General features: G+C 44.3%; 2 protein-coding genes across 2 annotated transcripts in view; both read right to left on the bottom strand.

Moving 5' to 3' along the window:
* The window catches only part of LOC115085947 (oocyte zinc finger protein XlCOF6-like), a 1095473-nt gene that overhangs the window by 664076 nt on the left and 408249 nt on the right, over positions 1 to 23148 (bottom strand). The gene's annotated exons all lie outside the window — the stretch shown is intronic.
* LOC115085957 (gastrula zinc finger protein XlCGF58.1-like) overlaps positions 9068 to 23148 on the bottom strand; it is a 33086-nt gene continuing 19005 nt past the window's right edge. Inside the window, exons 3-4 of the mRNA XM_029592527.1 lie at positions 22583 to 22702; positions 9068 to 13367 (exon numbers count right to left, since the gene is read on the bottom strand). Coding sequence (XP_029448387.1) covers positions 11341 to 13367; positions 22583 to 22702 — 2147 coding nt within the window. The 3' untranslated portion in view covers positions 9068 to 11340. The remainder of the gene's footprint in view (positions 13368 to 22582; positions 22703 to 23148) is intronic.

Genomic DNA, 23148 nt, shown 5'->3' with positions numbered 1-23148 from the left:
CATACACCAGATACATGGCAAGATAAGACACAGATACCTCCTCAGAGGAAATCCTTTCTGAACCATCTCCTCCAGAAGAAAGGAAAAAATCTCCCCTGGAGGACCTATCATTCTCAAATTTTGTCAAGGATATGGCTGATACCATACCTTTTCAATTACAAACTGAGGAAGATGCCAGGCAAAAGACTCTGGAAGTGCTGCAATTCGTGGACCCGCCTAAGGAGGTTTTAGCTATTCCAGTCCACAAAGTTCTTGTTGAACTATTGCACAGGTTATGGGAGCACCCCTGTTCCATACCTCCAGTGAACAAAAGGACTGATATTTGGTCCAGCACATCCCTGGTTTCCACAAGACTCAACTACCTCACCACTCAGTGGTGGTTGAGTCAGCACAAAAGAAGTCGAAAAGGGTAAAAACTCACTCTTCAACCCCACCAGGCAAAGATAATAGATTCCTAGACAACATTGGCAGAAAAATGTTTCAAGGTTCTATGTTGGTTTCCCGGATTGCGGCCTACCAATTGTATATGACCCAATACCAACATAATTTATGGAAACAGATACAAGAACTCTCTGAAGCTCTCCCTCAGCAACTTCAAGAATCCTTCTCATCCATAATTCACAAAGGCCTGGAGGCAGGTAAACTGCATCCAGAATGTCGGCCACCGGTATCAGTGCTCGAAGATGGACCTTGCTCAAGGCATCTGACTTAAGGCCTGAGTTACAGTACAAACTAGCTGATCTCCCTTGTGTAGGGGACAACCTGTTTGGGGATAAGGTAAAGGAAGCAATTTCCCTCTTGAAAGAGCATTCAGAAACTCTAAAACAACTGTCGTCTGTGCCTCAGGAGTCTCAAACATCAAGAAGACTCCCAAGGAAAGAGTCCAAGCGCCCATATTATAGGCTAAGGCATTACTATCCACCTCCTGCCCGTGGACGCTCATCTAGGCCATCTCAAAGGTCACAGCCTAGACAACCAAGAGTAGCCAGAACACAACCCCCTCCACAGACAGGGTCCACTTCGGGGTTTTGAACCGATACCAGGGAACAGCAGCCTATCTCCCAACCCGATACCGGAATTGCCGGTAGGTGGTCGGATCACATTCTTTCACCACAATTGGTCATCCATCACCACAGACCAATGGGTACTTTCCATCACATCTCAGGGGTACCACTTGGACTTTCTCACTGTGCCAAACAACACTCCACCCACCTCGTTTTGGACAGTAAACAACCAATCCACACTTCTGCAAACAGAATTATCCACCCTTCTGAGAGCCAGGGCCATGGAACCAGTTCTCCGGCCTCAGCAGGGCAGAGGATTCTACTCCCGTTATTTCCTCATTCCAAAGAAAACAGGAGGCCTACGTCCCATCCTAGACCTCAGAAATCTCAACAAATTTCTGAGAAAAGAAAAATTCAGGATGGTTTCTCTAGGCACCATGTTACCTCTACTTCAAAAAGGAGATTGGCTCTGTTCTCTGGATCTTCAAGACGCTTACGCTCACATTCTTATATTCCCTCCTCATCGAAAGTATCTTCACTTCCTAGTGGGTACTCAACATTTCCAATACAGGGTGCTACCTTTTGGCCTTGCCTCAGCACCTCGAGTGTTCACAAAGTGTCTAGCGGTGGCAGCAGCTCACTTACACAAGCAAGGCATGCACGTATTTCCTTATATGGACGATTTGCTCATCAGGAATCAAACAAGACAAGGAGCTGGGGGGAGAACCAAGATGGCCGCCGACTTGTAAAGACGCACGAGTAGCAGCTCCCGGTTTTCGGAGGAAATCTTTGAGCCTGACTTATACAATATTTCCTTGAAAGTACAAAATGCCACATTCGAAAAGAAAGGCTCGTGTGAGAGAACCTACCTCGACTCCCGAGCATGACTCTCGACAACCGCGGATAGAGGCAGCTTTTGCAAAAACGCCGTCAATTCACCCGGAAGGAGTCGCTGGGGCGAGTAAGGAGCAGCTAATGAGCCCCATGACGCTAGAGACCACGCTAAGCCCGGGTGCACCTATTGTTCCTGACCCACCGACAGGACGGTCTGGATATGCGGGAAGCTCTCCAGATGAGGGTGGAAACCAGAGGAGAGAAGTTGAAATCTCTCCGGAGATGCCTGGGGAGCCAGGTTCCAGGTTTCACACCCAGAATGCACAACATCGCAAGGAACAGCGTAATGGTGGAGAAGGCCTATCGGAGGTAGGAATGTTGAAAGAGGACAGTATAATTATAGCTAGCCCGGTTCAGACTCTTGCTCCCTCTTTGGAAGAGATAAGAAATATCCTGCTGGTAATGCAGAAATCTTTAAATCTATTATTAACAACTGTTCAAGATGCTATAAAGAAAACACAGATAGCAGAAGAAAAAATGTTTAATATGGAAAAACAACTAGATGTAATGCAAATCAAGGTAAAAGAAATAGAGAATGTGCAAATAAATTTAATAAAGTCAGAGAAAATGTTTGAAAGTAAAATGGAAATATTTGAGAACCAGGCTAAAAGGGCCAATCTGAGAATTTTAAACTTTCCTAAAACCAAGCTAATGTCGCCAATGGATTTATTCAAGAGTTATCTCTTGAATATATTAAAGTTTAAACTGGAAGAAATTCCTGGGATTTCAACGTTATATTACCTGCCTAAGAGACTTTTGCAAGGAGAAAGATCTAGAGAAGAGGTTAATCAAGAAGAGGAGTTGAATATAACTGACTTTCTTGAAAAATCATTCGAGATGTATATAAGATCAAGAGCAACTTTATTTGTGCAGTTCTCTTTTCTAACAGAAAGGGATAAAGTGTTGAAAACTTACTTTCGGTATCAGAAGTTAAAAGTTTTATGGTAGTTCAATTCAAATCTTTCCGGACATAGCACGAACAACACAAGCTAAGAGAAAAAAATTCTTAGTCATGAGGGAGGAAGTGATAAATAGGGGAGTAAAGTTCATATTACGATTTCCTTGTCGTTGTATTTTACTTTGTGGTGATACTAAATATGTATTTAATGACTCTATGCAACTTAGAGTTTTTCTGGACTCTTCTACACAATCCTAAATACTTCTGGTATGGAATGGGTAAAATGAGAAAAGTCGGGTTATTATTTACAAGTCTGCATAACTTGAAAAATTTTTCCTTAAAGTATCTGCTATATTTTCTCCTCTTGGTTCTCCATATTACCTATGATTATGTCAATGTGAGAAAGATAAGATTATTTGTTATGAAAATCTTTGAATAATTTTCTTGGAGATATTTTGTGTATTTGATCTTTCTCTACCAACATTGTAAGCATTCTTGTTAAAATTGTTAAAAATCTAATAAAATATAAATTAAAAAAAAAAAAAACAAGACAAGGAGCTCTCAGTTCTCTGAAGCTCACAATAACTCTACTCCATTCCTTGGGATTCCTCATCAACTACCAGAAATCCCACTTTACACCGTCTCACCTATTACAATTCATCGGAGCAGACTTAAACACCATAACAGCAAAAGCTTTCCTACCAAAGGACCGTGCATAGACACTAGCTGTGTTAACAGGTTCTCTGCGAGCATGCACACGAATAACAGCACATCAATGTCTCTCACTATTGGGTCACATGGCCTCCACAGTTCACATCACTCCTATGGCCAGATTAGCCATGAGATTCACTCAATGGACACTCAAAAACCAATGGATACAAGCCATTCAACCAATGTCTTACCCTATCCACGTAACACAAGTACTACAGTCCTCGCTCCTATGGTGGACAAACATGGACAACTTGCTCAAAGGCCTTCCTTTCCAACAACCAATTACGCAAGTGATGTTAACTACAGATGCATCCACCTTAGGCTGGAGAGCACATGTTGGCCATTTACAGACCCAAGGTACTTGGACAAAACTCGAAGCTACATTTCAGATAAACTTCCTAGAACTTCGAGCTGAATGCGTTCAAGGACTGCCTCTCCCACAAGACTGTTCTGATACAAACAGACAACACAGTAGCCATGTGGTACATCAACAAGCAGGGAGGTACGGGCTTGTATCTCCTTTGTCAAGAGGCAGCTCAGATTTGGGACTGGGCTCTAGCACACTCAATCCTCTTACAAGCCACTTATGTAGCAGGAATTCACAATGTACTGGCGGATCGCCTCAGTCGTCAATTCCAACCTCACGAGTGGTCTCTGGATCCAGTGATTGCGACCAAGATTTTTCAACATTGGGGCCAACCAACCATAGACCTCTTTGCATCACAACTGAACTACAAAGTGGACAACTACTGCTCCCTGTACAAGCAGAACAACCGCTTACCCAGGGACGCCTTTGCTCGCCACTGGAAATCGGGCCTTCTCTACGTGTATCCCCCGATACCGCTAATAACCAAAACTCTAGTGAAGCTATAACAGGACAAAAGGTCCATGATACTCATAGCCCCATATTGGCCTCGACAAGTATGGTTTCCAATACTCCTCGATCTCTTGATCAGAGACCCAATTCGCCTGGGCACAACACCCACTCTCATAACTCAAGATCAGGGCAGGTTGCGTCATCCCAACCTTCAATCCCTTTCCCTAACAGCATGGATGTTGAAAGCTTGATTCTACAACCTCTCAATCTTTCAACCAATGTATCTCAAGTGCTTGTAGCTTCATATAAACCTTCCACACGAAAGACTTATCGTGCTAAATGGAGAAGGTTTACCACGTGGTGCACACAAAACAGTGTCGACCCTTTTTCCTGCACTACATCATCTTTATTAGAATATCTATGGCATCTCTCAGACTCTGGTCTCCAGACCTCGTCTGTAAGAGTACATTTAAGTGCAATCTCAGCTTATCACAATACCGTTGGGGATGCACCAATATCAGTACAACCCCTCGTTAGCAGATTTATGAGAGGTTTAATTCAGCTTAAACCTCCACACCGACCACCGGTCACACAATGGGACCTTAATGTGATCTTAACGAGGCTCATGCGTTCACCTTTTGAAACCATGGATTCCTGTGAGCTTAAATTTCTCACTTGGAAGACTATTTTCTTAATAACTATCACATCTGCTAGAAGGGTTAGTGAGTTACAAACACTTGTCACATACTCACCCTACACAAAATTCTTACATGATCGAGTGGTACTCTGTACACACCCAAAATTTCTTCCTAAGGTAGTTACGGAATTCCATTTGAATCAATCCATCATCTTGCCTACTTTCTTCCCAAAACCGCACTCTCACCAAGGGGAGAGGGCTTTACACACTTTAGACTGTAAGCATGTGCTTGCGTACTACTTAGATCGCACTACAGCCCATAGAAAATCCAACCAGCTCTTTGTTTCTTTTGATCCAAACAAACCTGGGAAAGCAGTAGGTAAGCAAACGCTATCCAATTGGCTAGCAGATTGCATACAGTTTTGCTATGAAAAAGCAGGCCTTCCTCTCCAAGGGCAAGTAAAGGCGCACTCAGTACGAGCAATGTCAACCTCAGTAGCACACTATCGCTCAGTGCCAATAGCTGACATATGTAAGGCCACAACATGGATTTCCCTTCACCTTTGCAGCTCACTACTGTCTCGATAAGGAAGGACGTCAAGATTCAGCCTACGGACAATCTGTCTTAAAGAACTTGTTTCCAGTATGATCCAACTCCTTCCACATCCAACCTTTCGTGATTTCAGGCTGCCTCATTTTTCCCAACAGTATGCCAGTTGTTGTGCCTGTTGCACAAGTTGTACACTGTTGGTCCAACACAAGGATGACTCAGCCTGTAGCTTGCTAATCACCCATATGTGAGGACTAGCATCCTGCTTGTCCTGGGATAAAGCAAAATTGCTTACCTTGTAATAGGTGTTATCCCAGGACAGCAGGATGTAGTCCTCACGAAACCCACCCGCCACCCCGCGGAGTTGGGTCCAATACGTTTTATTATTTTATTTTTGGCTAACGCTAATTGCTACAAATGAGACTGAAGGGAGACCCCTGTGGCTGAGAATATCATGGCATGCTGAGCATGCTCAGTGGGCACACTGTGCCAGTCAGAAGTTTCTAGAAATTTTGACAGAGGTTTTTCCGTATAGGGCTCCATTACTTATGTCACCCATATGTGAGGACTACATCCTGCTGTCCTGGGATAACACCTATTATAAGGTAAGCAATTTTGCTTTCTCCCAAAAGTAGTGTCACAGTTCCACTTGAACCAATCAATACAACTACCAACATTCTTCCCATGGGCTAATTTAGCCCTGCTATCAACGGGAAAAAGCAAGTTTGCTTACCGTAAACAGTGTTTCCGTAGATAGCAGGATGAATTAACCATGCGGACCCTCCCTCGTTAGTCGACCCTTCTGTTCTGCTACGCGTAAGCTTAATTACAAACTGAGGAGATTCTGTTTATCCTGCGCAGGAAAACACACGCGCAGCCGCAGAGACCAAAAACTCTAACCTCGGCTTGGAAAGCTCCGCCTCCTGGGTCCTGAATGACAGTTCCCATGACAGCATGGCTAATTCATCCTGCTATCTACGGAAACACCGTTTACGGTAAGCAAACTTGCTTTTATTTCTTCACACCATGCTTCTAGCTATTGCCAAAACACGTGAGTTAATGAACCTTTTCCTTTTTTACATTTCAAACATGGTATTGAAGAGGACAATTTAGCAGTCAGGTTCTCATTCTCACATATTTTCTCTCTCTCTTACACACACACACACACACACAGGCTCTCACTCATACAATCATTCATACACCTACACACAGTCTCTCACTGGCACATGCTGTCTGTCTTTCACACACATACAGGCTCTCTCTCATATTAGAAGCTTTAGTAAAATGGCTGCAAGACCGTCAACGTCATTTTCCCTATATGGCATTCTCCATATTTGGATCAGCCTCGGCACATGTCATTTCCTGCTGTCAACTACACAGTCGAAGGATTTCCCTTAAATACGGCGTTTTAGAAGTGGAAAAACTGTCAGCCGCAGACAGGAGAAATTGAAGCAGGCAGCACACAGCTCGGCATATGTAAGTCAGATAAGTGTTTTGCTTTTTGGCAATAAGTCTTGCCCAAATGATTTCAAGAATTCTTTTTTTTCATTACTGTTGTAGCGAGGATAACTTTTATAACCAGGGCACATAGCTGACCATATCAGATTGACTCTGTAAGTGTCTCTCTTCCAATCTTAAGCCATACTTTAAATTGAAAGCATGTATGCAGCATTAATAGGCTCGTCTTTTCTCTTTTGCACAGCACTCACAGGCAAGCTGTCTTTTCCAGCGTAACCCTTACTCGCAGGCAGCACTGCTTTTCTGAAGCTCCCTGAAGAAGGAGTTGTACACTCCGAAACCCTGCAGTGTCGAAGGACAGACTTCAGAACTACATTAAAGACTGCCAATCTTGGAGATAAGTGCACGTCATACTTTTACTAATTGTGCATTACTCTGAGGTATTCACAGCTTCAGCCAGGAGAACATATGGGCTCAGTATAAGTGACCGATGGTTAAATCAGTCCTTGTGCCTTAAAGGCTTCACCTATAAGCCATCGCACAAAGAGACACCGTATGATGGTCACTTTATACTTCCATCAAGAGATGTGACAAGAGCCTTATATTTCAGCAGAATATTTACCCTGGAAGAGAGGCACAGGGGTGATATGATACAGACCTTCAGATACCTGAAAGGTTTAAATGATGTACAAATGTCAAATCTTTTCTGTTGGAAAGAAATCAGTAGAACTAGGGGTCACGAAATTAAACTCCAGGGAGGACGTCTCAGAACTGCCAGAAAATATTACTTCACAGAGAGGGTAGTGGATGCCTGGAATGCCCTTCCACAGGAGGTGGTGAAAACCAAAACAGTGAAAGAATTCCAAAGGGCATGGGATAAATATTATCGATCCCTAAAGGATGGAAATGAAGAAAAGAGTGCATGGAGTAACTTGCTGGTGTGGCGGTTACTACCCTTAACCAATAAGCCTTCATACTGATGATGCAACTCCATCATTGTTCTCTGCTTCAAAAGCAGGGAAAAAGGGGAATTGTATTCATACAGTGACCAAGATTGGCCCCAACTTTTATGGTCTAGGGAAACTAGTTTGGGGGTAACTTTCTAATGCGGTAGTTACTAAGTAGTATAATGGGTACACTCTTTTTACCTTAACCTCTACTTTTGACCTTCAACTCTGCTCTGCCGCTCCTACTTACCAGCATGGCTGCTTCCATAACACACAAATTTGACCTTCATCTCTGCTCTATTGCCTCTATTGATTAGCTACACTCTTTTCTGCCTTAACCATGTTGCGACCGTCGCTGCCCGACGTCTCCATTACGCCCACTGTACCTCTTTGGCGACTCCCTCTTTGCTTGATGGAAGTTTGGCCACCGCAGAGTCATCTTGCCGACCTCCTCCGGCATCCCCGGACTGGCTAGACGCTGCTATCCGCCATGTTTCCCAGAAGCCTAAGGACGCACGACTCAAGTACCAGCAGTGGCGCGAGCTTCAGGGGCATCCCCCTGAGATGACGTCATCCTCACCGGATACTTAAGGTCTCTGAATTCGCTTACTAATCGAGTTAGCAAAGGAAAGGAAAGGATTCCTAGCTTCTTCCAGGTATCGCTGCAGATGGGATACGCTTTCTGCATACCTTGCTACTCTGCTTCCTTGGACTTTACCAGAGGTACCCGCTCCTCGGGGGCCTCGCTCTCTCTCGTTTTTCAGGTCGCAGTCTGAAACCGGTACTCGCTCCTCGAGGGCCCACGTTCCCGGACTTGCTACTGAATGCCACTTCTGCCAGGAAGTCTTCGCTGCCTACAACACCAGTGAGCTACCATCTCTCTCTCAGAGCTTTCCCTGGAACCAGGTACTCACTCCTCGAGGGCCTAATTCATTTCCAGCTCCTGGGCTGCTTCTAAGAGACTACTGTGTGAGTGTTACCATCAAGGTTCTGTTCCTGAACTCTGCATACCCTGCCTACTCACTATATTCAGTTTCTCTACAGCTCAGTTATCCAGGATCGCTGTTCCAGTATCTGAGGGACTACAGCCCAGCCGGCAATTCAGCTCACTACTGCCACCTCTGGTGGTTAAATATACTGTTTAATAAAAGAACTAGTGTGTGTCTGTCTCCAAACTCTGAGCCTGACCGGTGGTCCCTCTCGGGATCTTCCCCAGGGGGCGTGGTCATCTGCCACCGGCCCAAGGATCCACCCACAACTCTCTCAAACACTAACAGCCACTACTTTTGTCCTTTTGACCTTCAACTCTGCTCTGCCGCTCCTACTCACCAGCATGGCTGCTTCCATAATATATAAATTTGAACCTTCCGCTATTCAATAGCATAGAAACTGCCTTGACCTAATCCTTTAACTGCTGTCTCTGAGTTCTCCATCTTAGTTCTTTCCTTTTAGGGTAATCATCTGATAACTTTCACACTTAAATACCCTTCCCCACAGCCTCATCCAGTCACCACCACCCTGCTCATAGCTGGGTAACGGAGACTGACCCCGTGCAAAACACTCCTTTACCAAGTTGTGAGCGTTTTTTGAAAGACAGCAAAGAAGGTTTAATTTGTGAAAAGTATAAAATATAATGTAATTCAGTGATAAAGTATTTGATTTTAACTTAAATGTATTCAAATTGTTGATATATCTTAATGATACCAGATGCATTACACCCCCATTTTTGTAAGGGCTTGTAGTTAAAGCTAATTGTATAGATACATTTCTTGGGCTATTTTACATTTAGAGATTCAGAACTACAAATTATTCATAGTTCATTCATTCCTGTTACATTTTTTATTTCAAATACTGACATATATTTTGGATTTTGATACCCAAAATATAGAATTCCTAGACTGTCTTTTGGTCTGGTTTCAAAGTGGAGATTATTCTCAAATTGTCTTTATAGATGTTACTTTTTGCAAATCACATTTAATTATTGCAATTATTTTGATTTTTTCTGTTTTTGTGCTTTTTCACTGATGACAGACGGGGCAACAAAAAGCTAAAAACGTTTACTGAAAGCAAAATATAGAAGAAGCAACAAATAAGATTAAAGAACGCTAGCGCATGGTGATGACCTTAATTAAGATGTGAGAAAAAGATAAGAGTAAAAACAGTACCGCAGGATAGATAGACAAACAAATACTGGGGTTTTTTAGAAACTTAGGAACTGGGGGTATCACGGAAAGAAGGGGGAAAGGGAAGGAGGCTCTTACAGGATAACAAGCCATACAAAATATCATTAATGTAAGTTTACACAGTGGCTTGCCCAAGTTCCACTGCTGTCGGGGTTAATGCTGTAACAACGAAAAGCCAGGGTTATTGCTTATGGCTCTAAAGGCTGTATTAAAGTCATTTGTGGTCAGGGATCCTTCCAGGGAATAGGCTCTCATTTGTGGGCTTAAAGTAAGTGTCCAGCAATGCAACGTATTGGGGCTCTTTTTTTTTTTTTTTAATTGCTCGGGAGTCGGTGAAAGAGGGGGCAGAGGGACCCTCCTGTAACATTATCTGCTGGAGCATGAATGGCATTGGTGGCCATAAACAATCCGTCTGTTTTCGCTTCTGTATCTAGGGTGTCCTCTGAGTTCTCTGAGTTTGGGGTTTCCTCTGGGGTGATACAGGAACGGCTTTGAGCCACATGCTCAATCAGTTCAGATTTAAAAATAGGTGGGGATAGAGGGGGACTAGACTTGGGCTTCGGGGTGACTGGGGGTTTGGGACTAAGGAGTGTGGGGTCACGGGTAAGGTAAGGAAGTGAGGGGGTTTGGGATAGAGGAAGCGTGGGGTCCAAGGAATCCGCAGGATGTGATAGGATAGAGGCAGGGCTGCACGAACCTGATCCAGCAGGAGGTGCTCCCCTTTCTCCCTCAGCAGGTTTATGACCCTCCTTTGGGGTAATACTCTCTCCAACAGGGACACAGTGTAGAGTCCCTTCTACCTTAACAGTCCCAGACATCGGCATATCAGTAGGTGCCGTGGGATGCAATTGGGGTTCCTCCTCCAGGGGTATAGTTGGGACTAAATGTGAATACCCCACTGTAGTAACTGTTTCCTCTAGAGGTGATGGTTTTGTACTCTGTTTTAAACACCGTCGAGTATGCTGGGGTCAGTAACAACGGTGTACGGGGGTGGGGATTGATTAGATTCAAATTTCTTTTTCTCCAAAAGTTTGTTCCTTCCCCTCCCTTTTTGTCTTTGTCTTTCTCTAATAAAGTCTCAAGCTACATACTGCTGCAGTAGTTTCTTTAGAATGAACCTCATTCATAAACATAAAATTTCTGGTGGGTTGTAAATCAGATTAAGAACATGATCATCATCCCTCACAAGTGTGAATTATCTGATGAATTATAAGGCTATTCTTATGCATGAAGCTTTTACTTCACTTGTTACATGAAAATTGTTTTTCAACAGCATGTATCTTTTCATGATTTGTGAGGCTTTTCTTATAGATGAATCTTTCTTCACATTCAGAACATGAAAATGGTCTCTCAAAGTGGATTTTCTGGTGTCTTCGCAAGTATTTTTTTCCTATGAATCCTTTACCACACTCAGTACATGAAAATGGTCTTTCACCACTATGGAAGTTCTGGTGGGTCATAAGGCTTAACTTATACCTAAAACTTTTATCACACTCAGTGCAGGAAAATGGTCTCTCGCCAGTGTGGATTTTCAGGTGACTTTTGAGATAATACTTTTGCTTGAAGCTCTTATTGCACTGAGTACATGAAAATGGTTTCTCACCAGTATGTATTTTCTGGTGTGCTATGAGATTTTCCTTTTGCCTGAAGTTTTTCTCACATTCAGAACACGAAAATAGTTTTCCATCAGAGTGAAGCTTCTGGTGCTTTGTAAGGTCCATCTTTCCCTTGAATTTTTTACCGCATTCAAAACATGAAAATGCTCTCTCACCAGTGTGGATTGTCTGGTGGTATATAAGATTTTTCTTATACCTGAAGCTTTTATCACACTCAGAACATAAAAATGGTTTTTCACCAGTATGGATTTTCTGGTGGGTCATGAGGCCTATCTTAGACAGAAATCTTTTATCACACTCAGAACATGAAAATGATTTCTCACCAGTGTGAATTTTCTGGTGTGCTGTGAGACACCCTTTAATAACAAAGCTTTTACCACATATAGAACATGAAAATTGCCTTTGTCCCTCACTATTGTGGATTTTCTGGTGTGTTGCAAGGTTTTTCTTTTGCTTGAAACATTTACCACATTCAGAACATGAAAAAGGTTTTCCATCAATGTGAATTTTCTGGTGTGCGGTGAGGATGACCTTTAACTTAAAAGTTTTACCACACTCAGTACATGAAAATGGTCTCTCATCCACATGGATTTTCATATGTGTTGTGAGATTTGTCTTATAACTGAAACTTTTACCACATTCAGTACATGAAAATGGTCTGTCACGGGGCAGTTTCTCCAAATGAGCTTGTTTAGTGTGAGTTTTCTGATGTAGTCTAAGTCCAATTTTCTCCCTGAAGCTTTTTCCACACTCAGAACATGAAAATGGTCTCTCATCAAAGTGGATTTTCTGGTGTCTTTGCAAGTATTTCTTTCCCATGAATCCTTTACCACACTCAGTACAAGAAAATGGTCTTTCACCACTATGGAAGTTCTGGTGGGTTGTAAAGCTCACCTTACTCCTGAAACCTTTACCACACTCAGTACATGAAAATGGTTTCTCATTAGTGTGGATTTTTTTGTGTGATGTGAGATGCTTTTTATCTTTGAAGCTTTTACCACACTCAGAACATAAAAATGGTCTCTCATGGGGTACTGACTCTAAACGGGTTTGTCTCTCATCTGTGTGGATTTTCTGGTGAGTTGTCAGGTCTGCTTCCTGACAAATGTTTGCAGCACATTTACTTAAGAAAAAATTTCTCTTTCCTTTATAACTTTTAAGGCATTGACCTTCATCTCCCTTCCTCCTGAAACATTTGCCCAATTCAGACCAGGTAAGTGCCCTCTCTTCTGTGTGGATTATCTCTCTCTTCTGTAGTTTCCCCTTTTGACTGAAGGTTTCCTTATAGTCTGTACTTTTAGATGGTCCCTCTTCAGTGTGGGATCTCGGCTGTGAACTCAGAGTTACAGGTTCCCTGAGGAAAATTTCACATATGTCACATATACATCTTTGTTCTGCTGTCTGGCATCTCTGCCTTTTCTCTATGTGAGAGATATTACTGACACTTTCCTCGCACACAGAATTCACAACTAAGTCTCCTGCTGAATTGTTTTGCTTATTCTCAGAGATGGTTTGATTCCTGCAGTTCCATCTCCAGTCAGAACATAAAGTATCCTCTCCACCTCTTTCCAATAATATCTTGTTCCCTTCCAGATTCTCACTTAGCTCCCAGTAATGTTTCTCTGTATAATTCATTCTTGAATCATTGTTTTCTAGATAAAAAAGTAAACACTGGGTATTAGTATATTTAGATATAGATACAGAATAAGAGCCTTAATAGAAGTGAGAGGATCGGATGTGCCTGAAAGTCAGACTCAGCAGGGAAAATGGAGAAATTACTTATCTGAAAATTTGTTTTCCTTAGTATAGATAAATGGACTCAGGACCAATGGATTATGCTCCCCTACTAGCAGATGGAAACAGAGCAAGCTGACGTCACAGTATATATACTCCTGCAGTGACCCCAGCCTGCCAGTATTCTCTTCAAAAGCAACCGTGGACAGACTAGCAAAAAACTTGATTAAAAACAGGCAAGGGGGGGGGGGGGGGTGTCTCCATCAGGAGTCTTCACGCATACCAGGGACACCTGGGCCAGTTTGGTGCCATCAGGAGTACCAGCCCCCTGTGGCCTTCGACCTTGCAAATTAACCTGCCTAACAAGGGCCACGGAGAAAAGGCATAAAGCAACCTGTCTTCCGGCCAGAACTGTACGAGAGAATCTATGCCCAGGGACCATGGATTTCTCCTGCAACTGAAGAATTGACGAATCTCTGCATTGCAATAAGTCGCCAGCAAGTCTAGGAACGGAAGGCCCCAGTGATCCACTCTCAGCTGAAAAGCCTCGGCTGACAACACCCATTCTCCTGGGTCCAGATTCTTCCTGCTGAGAAAGTCTGCTCTTCCGTTGTCTTTTCCTGCAATGTGAGAGGCCAAGATCATGTGTAGATGTCCTTCCACCCATTCCATAATGTGGTCTATTTCCAGAGACATTTGCTGGCTCTTGGTTCCTCCCTGGCGACTGATGTAGGCCACCGTCGTCGCATTGTCTGTCATCACATGGACCACTTCACCCTGCAGCCTGTGGCTGAACTGCAAGCATGCCAACTGGACTGCCCGGGCTTCCAGGTGATTGATGTTTCAGAGGGACTCTTTGGCATTCCAAAGTCTTTGGGCCGTCAGCACCTGACAGTGAGCTCCCCAACCCTGGAGACTCACATCTTTCGTGAGTACCAACCAGGTCGGGGAGGACAATGAAACTTCCTTTCTAAGATGGGCCTCCTGCAACCACCACTGGAGGCGAGAGGAGATTTCCATCGGCAAATGGAGCTGAATCGAATAGTCCTGAGACTGCGTGTTCCAACGAGACAGCAATGAGCACTGAAGAGGACGCATATGTGCCCTTGCCCACAACACCACTTCCAGGTTACTGCCATCAAGTTGAGCACCTGTAAATAGGCCCACACTGTCGGGTATATAGTGTTCACCAATTGACACACCTGCGACATCAATTTCTGAATCTGAACGTCCGGCAGGAAAATTTTGCCCTGCCCCATGTTGAACGGAACTCCCAGATACTCCAATGACTGAGATGGATGACGACTGCTCTTAGCCAGGTTCACCACCCAACCGAGCTCCTGCAACAAGGAGATCACCTTGTGGGTTACCAGTGCCTCTCTTTCTGAGACTTGGCTTGAACCAGCCACTCAACCAAGTATGGGTCCACCAGGATCCCTTCTCTTCTCAATGCCACCGCAACCTTGGAAAATGTTCTGGGGGCGATGGCTAGACCAAAAGGCAGCACCCAAAACTGATAATGGTGCCCCAATACCACAAAATAAGAAAACATTGGTGTTCCAAACGGATGGGAATATGAAGGTAGGCCTCATACAGATCCAGAAAGGGCAGAAATTCCCCCTACTGCATGGCCCTTATCTCAGAGCGTAAAGTTTCCATGCAAAAATGAGTCATTCTCAAATGACAGTTGACATTTTGAGATCCAGGATGGGACGAAAGGAACGCTCCTTCTTGGGCACAATAAAATAAATGGAATATCGCTCCATACTTTCTTGAGATGTGGGCATAGAAACCGAGACATCAGCCTGAGGAGCTTTAGAAGCGTAAGCTCCACTGCCTGCTTTGTCTGAGGTGAAATGCAAGGAGAGACAGTGAACAAGTCCCAAGGAATACTGCAAAATTCCAGCACATATCCTTCTCGTATCACCTCCAGGACCCACTGATCCGATGTGATCTCAACACACCTCTGATAAAAGAGAAAGAGGCGTCCTGCTATCTCTTGTTCCCGAAGCCGGGTCGGCAAACCTTCACTGGGAAGCTTGGGAAGATCTACCACCCGAGCCCACTTCTCTCTAGGCTGTCTGGGATGAAAGGATTGAGACCTACGAAAGGCCGAGTCCTCTGAAAATTTGACCCTCTGTAGGGATGAAACTGCTTGGAACCCCTGAGACGACCCCTCATACCAAAGGGGCGCTGCAACTGCTTCTTATCCTCCTGCAACTGAGGAACTGGCGATTCACTCCACTTACTGGCCAATTTCTCCAATTTGCTCCCAAACAAGAGTGAGCCTTGAAAAGGCATTTTCATATGATTAGCTTTGGAGGCTGTGTCAGCTGACCAATTTCGCAACCATAGTTGATGCCTGGCCGCTACCACCGAAGCCACGCCTCTGGCTGAAGTACAGACCAAATCACAGCCTGCATCCACTAAAAAAGTGGCCACAAAATGTGGGACAAGTGAAAAATAGATTTAGTAGGGGAACGTAAATATTTCTATAGGTCCCCTATCTTTAGGAACAAAGAGTTTCTTCCTGGATGTTCGGAGTCTTTGAGGAACAAATGGAAATCTAAAGGGTGTAGTAGGTTCAAACATATATATTCGGGGACCCATATCAGGAGCTTTCAGGAATTACAAGCTGCATACCAGCTAGATAATACAGATTCCTATTTTTATCTGCAATTCTCACACTTCTTATCTCAGAAAATGGTTAGGGGGAGCTTGCAACAGGGAAAATCCCTTTTTGAGGTATTATATGTTATGAATCTGAACATGGACCCCTGTTCCGAGGTAGAGTCAGTGCTACCAAAAAGTAAGTCAACCCTCTTCGGTCTCTACCATCGGATGGCAAGGCCTGTTGAAGATGTACCGATGAAGGCTTCACTCTGGAAGCACGTGATCACCCCAGGAGGAGCCCGTAGGGACACGGCCGCTGGGACTTAGGAGACTCCCTGAAGAGTGATGATGGTCTGGATGCAGACGCCTCCTGCAGGTTGTGGACTCCAGACGGCTGGAGCCTCCAGCAGGTCAAGTTAGTCCAGGAGTTTACATCGAAGGATAGTCTCAATCCAGTCCAAGGGTCGAAGTCCAGCGAGAGGTCGAGAGCCGGTCCAGGAGCAGACAGGAGAATGGTTCGAAGCCAATCCGGGAGCAAAGAAGGAGAAGGGTCCAGAGCCAGTCCAAGTCAACAACCAGAAGAACACCACCACCGGTCCGAGGGTCAGAAGCCAAAGAGTCAGTCCAACGAGGAGAAGAGCAGAAGTGGGACGGAGAGCGAATCCGGAACACAGCAACAGGAACCAAGCACAGAGCCTCAATACCAAGGCAAGGTCTAAGTGTTTAGACCTTGCCTTAAATACAGGAACCAGGAGGCGGAGTCCCAGGAGGAGCCATGACAATTTCCTGTCATGGCTCCTTTAAATATTTTCTTCAGCCACACGCACAGCTCTTAGCAGGGACAGAGGGGGAAGAGCCAGCCTGGCCGAGAGGAACCATGTGGCCGGGCTTGGCAGCAGCCGCAACCCCGAGGAAGCAGAATGAAGGCTGCCTGCCACCGCAGGAGCCGTAGGTCCGACCCAAGTTGCGACCTGTCGCAGCCGGCGGCCATGACACCCGGCTGCGGGGTGCCGCGGCCGGCGTTTCTAACATTATGTGATAAGGCATATACTATTAAGAATGGGATATCAAAAATATATCGAATTCTTAATAAGGATCGCATTCCAACACCCTCACATATAAAGCATTGGGAAACAGACTTAGGTTCTATGCTTGTTTTATGAATATAAAAATATGTTCCATTTCATCTGCTATAGTAGAACACAGTTATAAAATGTTATACTGATGGTGTCTTACGCCAGATAAAATACAATTGTTTTACTCATCAGTGGATGCTAGATGCTGGAGAAACTGTGGACAGAGAGGCACATTTTTGCATATATGGTGGGAGTGCCCGATCTTTTCATGTTTCTAGGATGGGGTATTGGAAGTTTTAAGAGAAATTCTGGGAATGTCTTTTCGTAAGGATCCTTGGTTTTGTCTACTAAAACACAAATATTGCAGATCAGGGGATGGGGAACAACCCGATAGCTCTTCAATTAATTCTGGCTGTTAGAGGTGAGATAGCCTATAAATGGAAAATCCCTTCAGCACCTCCAATCAAGCAGACCTTAAGAGACTAGCTAGAATATATCATTTGAGCAGACTCACTGCTATTAAGTGGAAGCAACTCCCTAAATTCAAGAAATTGTGGCAACCATACAACTCTTGGTGTCAGAAGGAGATCATGATTAATGCAGGCTCTTAACCTCCTGAAGGGCCGAGATTGATCAGCTGAGGCGTCAAGGGGGGAGGGGACGGGACAAAATGAAAACTTTAGTCGACAAATAATAACTATATACCAAAGCGGGTTATATATAGAACAGCAATGCTCTGTGTATGATTATAATGATGTTACATTTTATGTATTTATCTATGTTTCTCACACTACAGGGAACAATGCCTACCTGGTCATTGTTATGATTATTGTTTTGATTTATTTGATTGCAATGTTTAGTAACAACTAGGTATAGCATTTCATGTTTATATCTCTGTATACTATGCTTGTCGAATAAAAAACAAATAAATAAAAAAATAAAAAGGCAGCCGCGGGTACCATAAACGCTTTGGAATTCACTTCAGAATCAACTTCCTGAGAGAGAAGCAGCCAAGATCGTGCCACTAGGGCGCATCAGGCGCCCTAGTGGCACGATCATTGCTGCACGATCATTGCCCTAGTGTAAAATCATTGCCACTGCCTCAAAGGCTTGCTTAATGATAGCCTCAATCCACCAATCATGCACATCCTTCAAGGCAGCTCAACCCTCTACGGGGATTGCAAACTGGCTAAAAGACAGGAAACAGAGAGTAGGATTAAATGGGCAATTTTCTCAGTGGAAGGGAGTGGACAGTGGAGTGCCTCAGGGATCTGTATTGGGACCCTTACTGTTCAATATATTTATAAATGATCTGGAAAGAAATACGACGAGTGAGATAATCAAATTTGCAGATGACACAAAATTGTTCAGAGTACTTAAATCACAAGCAGATTGTGATAAATTGCAGGAAGACCTTGTGAGACTGGAAAATTGGGCATCCAAATGGCAGATGAAATTTAATGTGGATAAGTGCAAGGTGATGCATATAGGGAAAAATAACCCATGCTATAATTACACAATGTTGGGTTCCATATTAGGTGCTACAACCCAAGAAAGAGATCTAAGTGTCATAGTGGATAACACATTGAAATCGTTGGCTCAGTGTGCTGCGGCAGTCAAAAAAGCAAACAGAATGTTGGGAATTATTAGAAAAGGAATGGTGAATAAAACGGAAAATGTCATAATGTCTCTGTATCGCTCCATGGTGAGACCACACCTTGAATACTGTGTACAATTCTGGTCACCGCATCTCAAAAAAGATATAATTGCAATGGAGAAGGTACAGAGAAGGGCTACCAAAATGATAAGGGGAATGGAACAGCTCCCCTATGAGGAAAGACTAAAGAGGTTAGGACTTTTCAGCTTGGAGAAGAGACGACTGAGGGGGGATATGATAGAGGTGTTTAAAATCATGCGAGGTCTAGAACGGGTAGATGTGAATCGGTTATTTACTCTTTCGGATAGTAGAAAGACTAGGGGGCACTCCATGAAGTTAGCATGGGGCACATTTAAAACTAATCAGAGAAAGTTCTTTTTTACTCAACGCACAATTAAACTCTGGAATTTGTTGCCAAAGAATGTGGTTAGTGCAGTTAGTATAGCTGTGTTTAAAAAAGGATTGGATAAGTTCTTGGAGGAGAAGTCCATTACCTGCTATTAAGTTCACTTAGAGAATAGCCACTGCCATTAGCAATGGTTACATGGAATAGACTTAGCTTTTGGGTACTTGCCAGGTTCTTATGGCCTGGATTGGCCACTGTTGGAAACAGGATGCTGGGCTTGATGGACCCTTGGTCTGACCCAGTATGGCATTTTCTTATGTTCTTATGGGATAGTCGTCCGCTTAGAGACAGCACAGACCAGCGCATCCACTCTGGGAAAACACAAACGCTCTCTCACAGCTGGATCCAGGGGGTACAGGCCCTCCAATGTCCTACCCCCCCTCTGAAATTTGCCTCTGGGGCATCCCATTCATGATCAATTCCTGAATGGTGTCCATAACAAGGAAAAAACAAGAGGCAAGGAAATCAAAATGAGATTCTTCTTCGGCTCAGACAAGCAATCTGTACCAGGAACACCCAGCATCTTCAAGGTCTGGGAAATCAGGCATGGCAGTTCATCTCTATCAGGCCCATTCAATAAAGACCACAGGAGAACTGGCGCTCCGAGGCAAGCGCCCCCTCTCCTGGGCACGCGATTCTTTATTTAAATTAGGGCCCGTGCTAATAAGGTTGTTGAACCCGCTGACAGCCACGGATTCGGAAAATGGACGTGGCAAAGTTGAGCATCCGTTTTCCAACCCGCATGCAGATTTTTATTTTTTTAATTTTTGGGGCTTCCAGCTTAATATCGCTATGATATTAAGTCGGAGGGTGTACAGAAAAGCAGTTTTTTCTGCTTTTCTGTACACTTGCCCGGTGCCATCTGAAATTAACGCCTGCCTTTGGCAGGCGTTAATTTCTGAGAGTAAAATGTGCGGCTTGGGTGACTAACTAATAGGCTCATCAACATGCATTTGCATGTGATGAGCGCTATTAGTTTCGGGGGGGTTGGCTGCAAGTTTTCCACGCACTATTACCCCTTACAGTATAAGGGGTAATAATAGCGCGTCAAAAATGCGCAGCCAAACGGGGGCTAAACGGTGCGCTCGGCTGAACGTATCATTCTGTATCAGCCTGTATGAAAGAACCATAACATGTTCCAATATGATTCCAGCCCCGGAGAAATTTCCCCATCTTCAAGGGAATCAGGATCCGCCTCATCATCAGTGCCATCTGGGTTCCTGTCGGGATTATCCGCAGCAAACCGAGACATGCCCCGGCGCTTAAGCATAGGACTGTAGAGGGAGGGGCCACCAGCTGAGAGTCTGACCTGACAGGATTGGGCGAAGCTGAGGACTGCGCCTGAGGAAAGGCTTGGAAACCCTGAAAAATCTCCACCTAGGAAAAAGCAGCCTGATCCAGTCAAACCCAGAAGGAACTGGAGCGGGGCCCACTGAACTGCCATTGCCAGCAGAGGAGCCAATCAAGGGAGTACCAAGGTCTGACGTACCTCCAGAGCGAGCCGAAACCAAACCATCATCAGGATGGGAGGATCCAGGCTTAACGAAATCAGAGGAAGCCATCTCTCCCTGAGCTGACACATGTTAGAGGATAGGTCAGGCTGAGAAGCCCGAATATGACAGGCAACACAGAGAGAAAGGCGCTTAGGTTTCTTGTTCACCAGTGCAATTAGTGCAAGGCAACGGTGAATGTGTGTCCATATGGCTCTTGCTTAAAACATTTATGCACGCAAAAATCAGGCGCCTCAAAAGCCCCACAAAACACACGCACAATTTGTGCACCAAAGCGTGAACGCACCACCACACTTAAAACTTTGTGCGTGCAAAAGGTGTGCCGAAAACTGAACGCACAATGCGTGTGCAGAGCCGCCGCACTGTACACACCAACATCCTGCAGAGGGCAGCAAAGCATGCACAAAAGCATGCAAACAGACCGCCGCAACCTAGCACGCAGGCAAAAGGCCTGTGAGGCCTAGCCCACCGGGGCTGCTCAACCCGCCAGGCTGCCCGGTTCCCCTAACCCCCATGGGAGCAGGAACGAACGTCGGTATGGCGCGCCGAGCACGGAGACGAGAGGAAGCCCTACAAACCACTCTAACTGTCTTTGTTTCTTAAGGTAAAAAAACCTTTCTTTTTTTTTTTTTAAACCTTACCTGAGCTCAGCCCTTACTGGCTGAGTACAGAGATGGTCTCTGGCTGAGGGGGGAGAGGGCATCTGCCCTCACACCATGTTCAGCTTCCTGCACCTGCTGTCTTTAAGCTGTACAACTAGATAAGTCCACGTCGGGAAACCCAGCTACCGGACCAAGGCACACCTCTGAGGGACCACTGAAATCACCTCAGGAATTCTTAACTGGGGGAGGGAGCATCTGGTGTCACTGCAGGAGAATGGGGCTTTTCCTTATTAATTTAAAATTCTCCTTCCAAAATCTGAAACATTCTCCATAGGGAGATGCACGTTCACCATCTGCTGGAGATGGAGAATACTGGCAGGCTGATGTCATTGCAGGAGTATATATACTGTGACGTCAGCTTGCTCCGTCTCCATCTGCTGGCAGGGGAGCATAACCCACTGGTCCCGAGTCTGTCTACACGGTAGGAAAAAAGAATGTTCAGTAATTAGGCAATTTTCTAAACTGTGTTTTGGTGCAAGGTCGGTGAATCCATTTACCTGTAGGCTTTGAATTAATTTTCAAAGGGAAAATATTAGCATACTTTCCCATTGAAAAGTGACCTAGAAAAAATTATCTGCACAGATTTGCATTTGGTTTTTCTATGTATACATTTTTCTATCAAAACAAAACATACAGTTTTCAAAAGGCCAAATTACACACATTGTTGCCTCCCTTGACCTGACCCCATCCCTGGAAATCCTCAACACATTATACATAAAAGTACTTGTGTTGTGGAACAATATTTGCACTTTTAGCTGTGTGCAGGGTGGACAATTTTCAAAAAGTCCTTTTACCCCAGAAAATCCATATTTACTCAGGTAAAAGGCTGCTGAAAATTACTTTGCTAATGATGGAGAGAATTCCCCACTGTGGGACTCCAGGCTCCAGCACAAACCCTCTGACCATGGGACCATAATCAGGAGAGGCTGCTAAAGCACTTCCTATTCCCTTACTGAGTATGAGAGAAACATGAGCAGCATCAATTGATCAGGCTATGTGATTCCAACTTCATATGGTCAGGGACAGGTTTTTGTATGTCTGGCACTGGAAAGAGATATCCTGTGTGCCTGGTGCCTGAAACAGAAACCTTGTGAGTGTTTAAAGCGTTCTCCAGAGGAGCTGGTGAAAGGGTCTCTGCAGTTCCCAGCTGCTCCTTCCACTCTTCATCTCCGCAGTTTTACCCCTGTCCCTCTTATTACTGCACTCACCTGAGCAGCTGCTTTTCCCAGCTCCTCTTTCCTCTGATCCTGGCTCATCCCTGATGTACAGCTCTTCCCCTTGTTTAATGTGAGATAAAATATCAGGGGTGATGGGCAGAAACTCTGTTCCTGGGGAAGAACACAGCATTAGGTTTCTTGTGCCCACTCTGAGTTAGACTCACCCAAATTATAAACCTAAATATCCTGCATAAAGATATTCACTTATTTTAGTGAACAAAAGTGTTCATACCCTCTAGCTGGAAAACCTCAGCTCAAAAAACAGCAATGAGGAAAAGAAATGAGCTATGGCAAAAAGCAGTACTTACTTTGCACATTGGTTAGTGCTTGAAATTAATATATGCAGAATATGACAAAAAAGTGTTATTGAAAGAGGCACATTCTCTATCATTTGTCATGACTGAAATGAGTTAAAAAAAAAAGTGCAGGTTCTTTTTTGCTGTTTTTTGAGCAGAGGTTTTCCTGCCAGAGTGCTCAAAAAAAGCTCAAGGCCTTATTATCCTATCAGCAACTAGAGAGATTGGCAGATATCACTTGTGTGCTCCGGTTTACTCCAC

The sequence above is a fragment of the Rhinatrema bivittatum genome, chromosome 2 (genome assembly GCF_901001135.1).
Source record: "Rhinatrema bivittatum chromosome 2, aRhiBiv1.1, whole genome shotgun sequence".
In the NCBI taxonomy this organism is placed as follows: Eukaryota; Metazoa; Chordata; class Amphibia; order Gymnophiona; family Rhinatrematidae; genus Rhinatrema; species Rhinatrema bivittatum.
This window is presented reverse-complemented; position numbering and strand designations above follow the sequence as displayed.